Source organism: Varroa jacobsoni, unplaced genomic scaffold, assembly GCF_002532875.2.
Source record: "Varroa jacobsoni isolate VJ856 unplaced genomic scaffold, vjacob_1.0 contig03226, whole genome shotgun sequence".
Taxonomy (NCBI): Eukaryota; Metazoa; Arthropoda; class Arachnida; order Mesostigmata; family Varroidae; genus Varroa; species Varroa jacobsoni.
Window position 1 is genome coordinate 24,393 of NW_019214981.1, and position 12,229 is coordinate 36,621.

General features: G+C 38.6%; 1 protein-coding gene across 5 annotated transcripts; it reads left to right on the plus strand.

Moving 5' to 3' along the window:
• The first annotated feature begins 136 nt into the window (after positions 1 to 136).
• On the plus strand, positions 137 to 7,990 carry LOC111272780 (uncharacterized). Of its 5 annotated transcripts, none has more exons than XM_022854407.2 (6): positions 137 to 277; positions 449 to 548; positions 1,667 to 1,977; positions 2,514 to 2,744; positions 6,496 to 6,539; positions 7,258 to 7,990. In XM_022854407.2, exons 3-6 carry the CDS (start codon positions 1,914 to 1,916, stop codon positions 7,510 to 7,512), a joined length of 594 nt encoding a protein of 197 aa, XP_022710142.1. In that variant the 5' UTR covers positions 137 to 277; positions 449 to 548; positions 1,667 to 1,913; the 3' UTR covers positions 7,513 to 7,990. The 5 variants fall into 5 exon arrangements, with proteins under 5 accessions (XP_022710142.1, XP_022710136.1, XP_022710138.1 ...); XM_022854401.2 differs by having other exon boundaries at positions 138 to 277; positions 6,496 to 6,695; XM_022854403.2 differs by having other exon boundaries at positions 163 to 282; positions 6,496 to 6,695.
• The last annotated feature ends 4,239 nt before the right edge of the window (positions 7,991 to 12,229 follow it).

The following is a 12,229-nucleotide window of genomic DNA, read 5'->3' on the forward strand; positions in this document are numbered from 1 at the left end:
ATAGCTGCTTAACCTTGTACAGTTTACTGTATCCCCTTTCCCGGTACAAGGCAAGGGGAACCGGAAAGGGCGGAGTAGAGGAGGTTCGAGCTTTTCTCCTGCGGTCTCTCCTCCCTCTAAGATGGCCTCTGTGCTCCGTCCTCTATCTCCCTTGTTAACCGCCCGACCGACCGACCGCCTACTTGGCTGGCTAGCCTGCTGTTGTTGGCGTCTGAGCCTGCCGTGCGGTGGTCAACGGTCGGCCGGTGGCCAACGGCCGGCCGACTGCGTGAACCACGTAAAGTAACCACTTCCGTCATTTTGAGACTAAGCACCTCTTTCTTTCTTGCTTACATTAAGTCTATTCACCCCATAATTCAATAAATATAGTCCTCAGTGCTGTGTTTTTAACCATATATAGTGCTGTGTGAATATGCATTTATGGCAAATTGCCCGTCCACCTTTACAGGTATTCGTTCTCAGCTCATCAGATGAAATCATTTGCAAACAGACGAGCTTTGTTGAACGGGTGTAATCGTAAGAAAGGGCGTGAACCCCTTGGGGATACGGTACGATAGTTAATTTTATCCAACTACTGCTCCATTAGTTACATTTATTGAATGGGCGTCTCGTAAGAGCAATTAGTCCTAAGTAAGGTTCTTCTGGTAGGTGTGTCTAAGTGTGTAGGAAAATATGATTCTAATTTGCTCCTATTCTGCTACCACCCAATTAAATAGGTTGCTTCCTCAATACTGTTTAATTAACGAAGTAAATTTGACGTAAAAAAAATAGTCGATGCCTTTGCTAATAGTAACTTGAACTACCTTGGTTCTTTCAGCCTTCCATAAAATCTGGACTTGCAGGAGATACTATTTATAACTTAATACGTCTTCATGTTGACTAAATCTGTAACTCTGGGTATCGTGAGATCCTGGGTTCATTATTCCGTTTGTGTATTTTGCTCTGCTCACGCGTAACTGCCCCTACGCTTTTCAGATAGCTCTATGATGTTTAATAACTCGACATGCGGCTGCGTGATATCGCGTACTGCTCAGATAGTTCGTTTCGTTCGCGGTAGCCAGAAGTTCCCTAGAAGATACATTTCATTCAATCAGACAACAAATAGACACATTTTAGATGTTCAATATTTATTTTGGTACATGATGTCTACGGCTTAGTTTACCGCTATATACGTATATTTTTCCATTTAAGATAAGAGTATTAACTGTTGATTGGGCTCTTCCGATAAGCTCCAACCGCTAGTATTTTCAAGACTTTTTTTTTTTTTTTTTTTTTAGCATTTTGCCCCCCTTTTTTAGCCTATGCATTTTTGGGACGTTAGCTTTGCTGTCAGTCCACAATCTAATGCCGGTAGAATTTTTGTATGTAGCAACACCCTAACAAGCTTGTACTTACCAATATCGATTGACGCATGGTTATTTTAAGAAGTCATCTATGGATCAAGAAGGAATATTTTAAACGTGACTAGTGAATGCTTCTGGCCAATCAAAACTGTAATCGCGGTGAATTATTGTCGTATTAAATGTACATGGCCGTCACAATAGATATTTCTTGCTTGGCTTATATAAAAGGCTTCGTTGAAATATTTATCTAGTCCGAGGAACAAACAACACAATACTCTCATATGTCGATACAACTTACCAGGCATCTTTATTGTCATTTTCAGGTGGTCGAGTAAATCTTCCAGACTGGTTGAGAATAGAATATATATATATATACACGACGTCAAACGAATGATGTGAATTGAACTTCGTGCTGAGCTTCTACAATGAATCTAGTCTTATTGGAACCATTGTTTTCTGCAGTTAAGTTCTGCAGTTCTGTAAGAAGTTACGTAACTATAGTTTGGTAAATGGACATGATAATCTCAACTGGAACGACGATATTCATTCGTTCTTCTTACCGTTGTCAAGATGAATTCAATTATCTATTTCTTCAAATCTTATGTACTAGCAGACCGGTCTCGGTATGATCCAGGTAAGTAGGCAATTGAATATATTATTAATAGTAAATTTGTATAAGTCCAAACAGTAGACGTTATCTAACTGATTATAGAAGGTATTTGATGTAATCAAAATCTAAAATTTCAGATTCAGCTTCTGCGTACGTATAGTTTCCTTGAATCGTGCGCAGTTGTTTGTATCGACGACGGTACTTGATTCTGGAGATATTCGCGGTAGCTAAGATGTCTCAATCTGATGATGAAATGAAAAAAGTTAATTGAAACAAACATCTTACCATTTTTACGAAAAAGATACAGTTGTCGGTGAAAATTAAGTAAATGGTTGAATCGGGTACCGCAGAACATTCTTGCAGCTCTAAAATTAGTCTTGCAATAAAGTAATTACTTTTAGAGCTCTAAAGAAACGTTTTTCCATTCTTTAGCTTGTTGGAGTCCAGCCGAAGTGGGTCTTGCTGGACTTACCTAGGATACTTCAACAAAAGCATAAATAGGTATATTAACGTTCTGCAACTCGAATTAATAACCGTTGAATATCTCTTTCTGTTTCCAGACATATATTGGGCAATGGAACCATACAAAAAGGATCTATTCTGGCATCTAAGGGAAATTCGTCATTCGAAAAGATCAGTCAATAAACCTTCTGCAGCGATGCCTGACGTCGATGTTCTTGATCCAAGTTTGCTAACGCAAAAATGCAGCCCCTCGGAACTCGATGAACTGCGTATCCTTGAAATCTGTGTTAATCCACTTCTCACATCAAATCATAAGCACTTCCCATATTGTAAGTAATAAGTATGTATATATTGTTGAGTACACTCAATACAGTAGACAATGTATTTGTTTTGAATGCATTTGAAGTTATATGTTTATGTACCGTTGCCAGAAAAGTATTGACGATAACTAAGCCGACACTGAAACAAGGGGTTTTTTATATTTCAAAATAATACTATGCAACTACATATGGGCCATTTCTTCGATCGATGATCTTCCGTCACTTTTTTGCCTGCATCATACTTCCACCATTGTAAAGCTTCCGCGGCTTCTGGGCGAAAGATTGCCGCGAGTGATTTCTACATCTTTCCATTAAAGCTAAATTAGCACCATTAAGGAAGTTCTGTACAGATCAAAATGGATAACAGTTTGACGGTGCAATGTCAGGGCTATAGAAAGGGTGCCTTAAAATTTCCCACCCAAGTTTTGCTGGGTAGCTAAAGCTGTATATAGTCTGACATCGTCATAGTAGAAGACAACGCCTTTTCCGTTCTAGTTGATTTTTTTCATCAGCTTGTTGCAATCTTGTCAGTTACTGCTAGCATAGGTTCGATTCATAAACGCCAGCAGCTCATAATGCACTCCTCAATCCCACCAAACCTATAGCAATCGCCTGCTTTGGCGTCAGTTGGGCTTTTGTCACAGACTGTAGAACACATTTCTTATGTGGGCATGATTGTCGTATGTGATGGCTCAATCTCATTGCGTTTTTGTCGAGCTTCGCAGATCGGAGTACGACCTAGTACATTATTTTGCGTCAATTAATGCGGCATTCAAAAACCGAGCTTTTTTGTACCCGGTTTCTCTCAAACGATTTGAAACTGTCTGGCGGCCGATCTTTAATTCCTTAGTATCATGACCATTCACCTGTCATGCTTTTGCAGTCAATATTTTTCGACCGTTCCGATCGGCAATCTTTCATATCGGAATTTCTACAAAATCATCTGTAGACCCTCTGTTTTAATAATGCATTTTGACCACGAACAGCCCAATTTTCTTATAGGCTTTGACCACCTTTTTGTGCTTTTATCCTACTAAAACTGTAAAATGGAATAAACTTTCGCAGAAACTTCATACATCCTCACGACATTCTGCCTAAATCTGAATAAAGGCATTCCAACAGCATTAACACATCTACTACTGCCAAATCCTAGATTTAAAGTGATACCAACGACGGCGCGGCTCATATCACATGAAATAAATCAGTTTAAACCGATCCACTTGGAAAAATGGCTGATACTTTATATACATATATATCTCTATCTAAAGTGGAAATTTTCCTTGTGGGTTGTTCTAGAACTACATCTAAATCGAAACAAATAGTTAAACAAATTTTTCTTAATGATCGTGTCTATTCAATCTAACGCATAACATATTCACCTTAAGATTCATACTTATTTAGCCATTTTCAAAATATTCTTTCTTTAATCCGCAAATAACCTGTCGAGAATAACCGTGCTTCACGCGATATTTGTATAGACTTGACGAAATGTCGTTCAAATAAACTATGTACACTAAAGTCCGACGGAATTAGATTTCCGTAAGGCGGGAATTTTCAAAATGCAAAAGCTGAAAATGGCTAAGAGGTCCAACAGTTTAATCGACTGAATCAATTTCCTGGCCTCTAAGACGGCCTTTAATATCAATATTAAGAAGTCTATATGTATCAGAAATTGTTTCCTCAGCCATTTTGATAAGCTTCAAGCCTTTTGAAGTTAAATTCTTTTGAGGATATTTCGGTCTGCTCCATTGAAATCTTTTTCGGATTTATTAGACGCAGCATACGAACTGGTAATTACCTAGGTCGTTGACTCCAGATGAAAAAGGAACTTTTTAGTTTTGATGGGGATTCCTCCAACATGAAGAGATTGGATAACAGGTGATTTGAACACAAATCGTCTTCCCCATAATGAATTTGTTGTTTGGTTTTAGAAAGACCTGCTTTTTTTTCGTGACTGAAGTAGCGGCTAAGCACGTATCTACTGCGAGAAGTAGCCTAGCAAAGTTCGACCCAAAATAGATGCTCCCCACTTTGTATATATATATATATATATATATATATATATATATATATATATATATATAAATGGGTAAGAAGCATACCAGCAGATTTGATCATTTTTAATGCGTAGGCTTGGCTAGTCAAAAACTCCTTGTACCTGCTAAGACTAATTCCCTAAACATAACTTCAAAGCGAATTTGCGGTGCCGTATGCTGGGGGTTAGACCTATATGAAATGCTTAAGGGCCGATGATGGTTAGATATTAAAGGGGTAGCAATGATTTACAGCCAATACCATTTACTAAATCGAGTAGAAGGATAGCTTGAACGATTTCTAAGCGAATTGGTTACAAGTGTGGACACTCAGAGAAAGATTATCCTAACAGAAGACTTTAATGTAATAAGGCTACAGACGCTCGCCCGCAAGGGATTTCCCAATACAAAAACTAATGGCCGAAAGAAACCTTCTGGTTGTCAATGACGGAAGAGAACCACAATCTTTCGTTGACTTTACGATAATAATCCCAAGCGTCTTTCCTCTAGCAAAAGAATAGCGACCAGACGACGACCAATCAGAAGTGACCACAGATATATCTTCTTCAATGTTCACATCGATGATAAAACCCTAAGTCATGTTCCTCTTATAAAAATATAGCATAAGCATAAGATCAATGGTGTTTGACTAATAGGAGAAATAGGCAAAGAATGTAAGGAACAAGCAGCGAGTATAAATGACAACACACTCGAGCATATCCTGGTAAAGCCCTACGAAGCGATGGCACGAGACACTTCTCATAGAGATAGAATAGGCGCTTTATTTATTGGTAAAATGCAGAACTGAACAAAAGGAACCATGTATTTATTTATTCGCGTTAATGCTAGACCCCGAATCAACTTCTTTCTGAAAGGAAACAGCAGATTCGTTAAATGAATCTTGCTAGATAATAAAGGAAATAATGGCCGTCGGAATTCCGACACATCGGTTTGCTAAAAACCTGTGTTATGATCATAAGATACATCACAAAAGAAGGCTTGAGCGAAAATCGAGCAGAAGCAGGCCTTGTCGGTAGCGAAATACTTTCATTAAGAAACGGGCACCTCAATGGCAATTAAGCGAGTTCTACAGAGGGGGCGCGCGCAAGGTAGAAAATAAAACATTAACAACGTGGAACTTCACTTTGTTGGAGATTAGGAATCACTCTTTGTCGACGTTCTGATGAAGAACGTCAAAAAACACGATGAAAACAGAACAGAGTACAAACTAGCCCTAACGGAGGCAGCTCTCGAGCGAGCAATAGAACAAACAAAAACACTCTATATTACCCTCAAAGGCTCCGAAGTAATGCGAGCAGCAATGCTGGACCTTCAAGGAGGCCCAACAGGGGATGGTGGCTTCTTTATGAGTATATCGTTTGAGATCCCCCTTTTAGGGATATCTTTAATCAAACTAACGGTAGAGGATAAGATCGTATGGAAGGACAGTTTAGGCTGCCCAGAGAGTGCGTACATGCATTCGCCCGCATTTTCTAAGAAAAAAAAAAGTGTTTCGAAGTTTTAGTTTGTACAAACAACCTTGTTTGTTATCAGTAACTACCACCATTATTACACTTTAACACACTTACTCTGTTGAACTATAAAAACAATGTATTAAAAAAATCCTTCCTCCTATAATGTTTTCTTTTAAAAAAAAGTCTTACATTATCTGTGTATTTTAAATGTGTGTTTCTATTAAATTTCACGTCATTGTTAAAAATTTTCAGATAGCCAAAATACAATCGTTTGCGAGGATCGATCGCTTCGACGAGTAAGTGGAAAAAGAAGTTATATGAGCATAGGAAACCTCAACTCGCTCAGCAAGTTCTCCGACGGATCTTTTGACGCTGTTGTTGTAACTTTAATGCTGTGCAGTTCGTGGGATATCGACTTTCATATTGGAGATATCCATAGAGTTCTTGCTGAGGTAGGCCTGAAATAATCTAGTAGTTTGCACCGCTGAGCTAGAATTCGGAAGGCTCGAAAATGCAGATCCGAGATAACGATATTTGGCTTAAATGCGCACTACCAGTAACTTAAAAGTTACATAACATAAGTGGAAAAAACTAACTATATGATATGTGCATCCATAAATCTACTCAATCTGAGTACAAAACTAGTAGAAGCGCTTCTATACGGATGCAAAACAAGAGGCTGAAGAATTTCATTTTGAAACACACGCTCTCATGTTTTCTTTCTCTCAAAAAGAATGGCGTTAAACGAAATTTGAAATCTAAATGGCGGGTAACATGTAACCTTCTCTTCGTCTAACGGCATTTTTATACGAATAGAAAATAAAAATTCCCATTAACAATCAGGGTCCGGAATGCAAGTAGGCGGTGAAGGGAAATAAGAAGTACCTACACATTTTAAAAATACTACTGAGACTTCAAATAGAAACGAAAAAGACAGGATGCTGTCGTTGTCAAGGCTTTTTGAACAAATAGGTTTTTATAATTTCAAGCTTTTTTTCGATTTGAATTTTTCAGGGCGGCCATCTTTACTTCCTAGAGTATGAGCCACAACTTCAAAATGGGCTTTCTGAAGATTGCAGCACCGTATCAACTATATTACTTCGTCAGCTTACCTGGTTTCTATCCTGGTTCAGTACGCCAATAGAATCCCGTAGCGTTGTAGCCGCTTTACGGAGGAATCGTTTTTTAAAATGTGACGTTTTGCAAAGTTTATACCTTCCTGACACGTACCCCGACCGTAAATTCGTGCTTGGTTTTGCTATAAAATAGGATAGTTTTATTGAGCCTGGAGGGAACGGAAGTAACAAGCGGGTTATGGTCGATAGGGTACCCATTTAGTGTGCACAGACGTCCTTATGAGTATGTAACCACGATGGATTTTGGAGTTATAGTAGAAACACACATCTGCTACTCCTATTCGTCGCAACCCATCTAGGATACTGCACGTATCACTACAGCAATGTTCGCCTGGCTAATTCTAGGTTATATATATAGGTTATATATAGGTTTTGTTGTTTAAATAAAATAAATAAACACAATATGCGGGTACAATATATTTGAAAAAAAAAAAAGGAATGTCTTTCTCGTCCACTTCACGTTGCATATTTAAATTAACTGCGTGAAATAAATATTATTATCTTTATTGTTATGTTGAAGCTCCAGAGCATTTTTGATGATGGGACAGCTTAATAAAAATATAAAAAGTTAGTTAAATTAAGTTTGAAAATAAACACAGCGTAATCATGTTTTCCATGTATAAATTCATTGTATGATACAGTAGACTGTATGTAAACCGTTTCAAAAGACTTATGTTATTATTTTTAATATTTATGCATATATCATTCATTTGTGAAAGCGATTCCTTGACATTTTTCAGGACTGTGCACTTATTCGTGGGATCGAAACTATTAACTAAGACAAAAGTGATATAAAAATATTATGGGAAAATATAGTAATATTAATATAAGGCAAGTTATACTAATAACTTGCCTTTGCCCACGTGGAATTGTTTAAAGGAAACAATAGCGTATAGTTAAATGTATTTGTTTGTTTTTAAAAACTATGATTTTTATACTGGCGGTATGGGTGTGCGCGTCGTTGCGCCGGGAATGCGTATGTTTTCCGGGCTGAACGAACAGCGTGATTCGTGTTGAATCTGTCATCAATCAGGCTGGCACGTAAATGCAGAAACGGAAACGTTATTGGATATATCAGAAACCGATGGCATACGTGATTGGTCACGTTGATCGTAAACGTTTATAATGTGTAATAGGTTGAATGAAAGTAAATGAAGGAACAGAAACACGTTGATGTCTAAGTTCGAATTCGGGCGTAGGCATACTTCGCTTCGTACCGGAAGCCAATCGTCCTATAGAATGCCGAACAGCAGTAGCGGACATAAAATTCGAAAAAGATAGGTGAAAAATGAAGGACATCATTGTTTCTTGTTGGTATACTGTAAGCTCGGCTAACCCTATTACAGGGCTATGATGTTTAATATCCTGAAACGGCAATAGGGAAAAAGTTGTAGTTGTACTCTCGTAAGTTATGAAAAGCCCCACTTTTATGTTAAAACCCTTGCGACAGTGAGGATAAAGATATGGTGCGTGAATCCGCAGTCTCTCCTTGAATTTTCGCAACTGATAATCTGATAAAGATAAAAAAGATAGCACCGTCACGGCGTGCTTCAGGAGTTTGCCTATGCATGCTTCAGACTGACCTATCTGTCAGTACAATATAGCTGATTGGCGGAAATACCTCTTCTGAGGCGTTTTTTTTTACAAATTCGTTAATTTTATGAACTCTGTTTGAGATACTATCTAGCTGGGAAGCCAAAGGGTTATATACAGCAAAACTACGCTTACCCTCAACAGGTCTGTAGTGGTCATGGCCAACGTTGTGTGTTATGATAGCGAGTTTCACTGCGTTTAGAGTCCCTAGAAGAAACGTAATGATTCTTCAAATTGACCTGTTTAGTGGCTTGCTTCTTTTCATCTGAGTTGTCGAAACTAAATTACAGGAAAAGAAAAACGCAGATCACCATAGGTTGACTTACCGCTTTACTATGGTTTTTCGCTATACAGTTTATGATGACGAAAGCGTGGACAAACCTTTCGCCCCATCTCAAGCTGGATTATGTATGCGCTTTACACTCATTGTGACCAGCTTCGCAAGAAATTTACTATACCTTCGGCGAAAAGGCCCACTTTATTTATGCTAGGGTTTCTTACACCCTAGCACATCCTTATCCTTAGCAGAATCCTACAGCTCCTATGTAAGTAAAGCTCCTACAATTTTCTATAAACTTTACGTATTTTTTTTCAAGCGTAATCATATACGTTTCCTTAAATAGAAGGTTTAGAGGTTAACTAAGAAAAAGCACAATGTCGCAGTGACCACTGGGGAAGTGACATAGTCAATTGTCTAAATAATTGTCGCCTTTTTCTGAAACCTGGGCTCTCAACCTGAAACCTGGGAAACCAGGAAAATCCTCTTTAAATGTTAGTGTATTTATCATAAAGTGTTAGGTTCGATTTCACATATAGTATTTGCCTGTAGTAGGAGCTAAAACACGAATCCACTTTTCATGTTATATCTAATGACTTTCAACTAATTAAAAATGTCCTCGAAGAGTGGATTGATAAGTGTAGGTGTGTAGTCTAATGCGTGCACGCTTAATACCGGCGTTTGCTGCAAAACAATAGAAATATGTAAAGCACATTCATGTCCTTTGTGGAACTTCTGCCTGCACCATCATAAGGAAACAGCCTTTAGGTAGGTGACCAGTAAGTTATACGAGCCTGTTCGAGACCGAAACCGAACTTTAATGGGCTGAAAGGTAACATGTGGTGCCGAATTCGTAAAAACGAGAAAAAAGAGCACAAGGAAAATTCTCTTCAAGGAAAGCTAATGCTAAAAATGGCAAGCCTTTGAAATTGTTATGAGATTTTATGAAAAGGACTAATCACCTGTAAGATAGTTGTTGGTGGACCTATTTCCTGTTCAGGATTGTGCGATATATATATCTATATATAAGCATGAAAATAAGAGAAAGAGTTGCGTCAAAATAAGCCTTCAAAACGGATGTGTATAACTCTTAATCCCAAAGAGTTGTATTGCTTTTTGATAGTATATTTAAGCTGTAAATAAATACTAAAAAGCTTTTTTTTTTGCTTTGAGAAAAAGCATTGACTTTCGGCCAGGCATCACGTCCGAAATCTAGTGCTGCTAACTAAGGCCCACTTTGAGGCCAACATACTGTTAGCACAGTAATGGCAAACGTATGCAAATCATACGTCTTAATACTTGAAAAAATGCGTCAAATTCAATATACCATAATAACGGAAGAAACATTTTTAGCTGTCATTTTGACCTCGTGCATTTTCGAGGTAATTTCACCTATCGTGAATAGATCTCCTCAGACTGTCATCGTCTGTAGAAGGAAACCTTTCGAGCAGAGTCGTCGTCTGCCAATGAAAGCTCACTCTGATTAGGTACCAGAAATTCGATCTCGTAGTTTGCTGAGTCATATCAATTGAGCTTAGCTATTGCGATACTATGCATTGAAGAAAGTTCAGGCGAAGGCTTTTCTAGAATAGAAATCGAGCTCTGAAGCTATTTGAAAATGGTTTAGTACATCCCTATAGTAGTTCGCAATTAAACGCATATAAGAAGCAAGATTTTGCTAGAAGTTTTTTCTATCCAAAGCTATATCAGGCTGCTGCTACACATGAAGTTCGAAGCGAATGCGTCTTTCAGTAGTGATGGATTATCTGGGATATTGACATGAGCGATAAGCAGCTGTTCCGTATCAGAATGCTGACTAATATTAACACTAGGTGTCTGTTTTTAAGTTAGCTTGCTTACACTTATCGATACCTTTCTCTAATGATCACTATCCATGTACATGTAATGCCGCTGTTCTACTAATTATTGCAGATCGCCATACAGAAAGCATCTTGTGTATGAACTAGCTAGGTCTGCCTTATAGACGGCCTGTCGAGACTGCCGGTCGGTCGTTCATAGGCAATGAATGCAAAAGTAACCACTGCTTCTTGGGTTTTCGCTTACGAGAAAGGGCTGCGGTGAGTTGAGCATAACAGCATCGGCTATACCCTCATGTGAAGAGTCATCCAGTTAAAGCCAGAAGAAGAAATGGTAGAACGAGTGGTATGACTATGACTCTACGACACCCTGTTGTTGCCCAGATGACCATTAGCTAAACATCCTTCCACAATGTTTAGCTTATTGGCTTAGACGGCGTTTCCAAGCTGTATGGGCTGTGGGATCGTCCTGCGGCCTTTGCAAGCGGTACGCCTAACCCTTAAAACAACTTGCTTTAGCAATTGTCGAAGAACTCATTGCGAAGAGCCTTCAAAATTATCACTTACTGGTCGTCGCCGTTGTGTTACGTTACAAGAAGTTGAGAACAAAGTAGGTGTCATACTTGCGAGAGAAAAAGGAGCCTATGCTACCTGCTGTTTATTGGCACCTCGACAAAAGTAGGCGAACCGAACTCAAGTCATACGACTACTTGTATACTTCTAAGGAATTTGCCATTATTGTTGAAGGCTCACTGACATAGGTGTAATGGCTGCGCGTTATTGGTGGGTGGTATGATAAAAATGGATGAAGATTGGACTGTGCCTGTGTTTTAGAGAAAGTTCGGTGAATATTGCAAAATTGTTAAAATCGTTCAATATGCCAGCAACGTTTCATAGTTACAAGGGCTGCCTTTACTTAGGTTCAATTCGATTTGAGTCCTTTCATTCTCTTCCAATGCTTCCTTGGATAGTGGCTGAGGTCCGAAGGGCCAAAGGAGGTCAGCCTCACCAGGTCTCAATTGAGGTAGGTCGACCGCGTATAATTACTCGCGTTCGCTTTGAGAAGCTAAATTCGACTATTAAGATATGCCAGTTATTTACGTTGATTGCTTCACTAAAGTCCGAACAATGCGCGTATTGATTAAATCGATCAGTTACGTTAT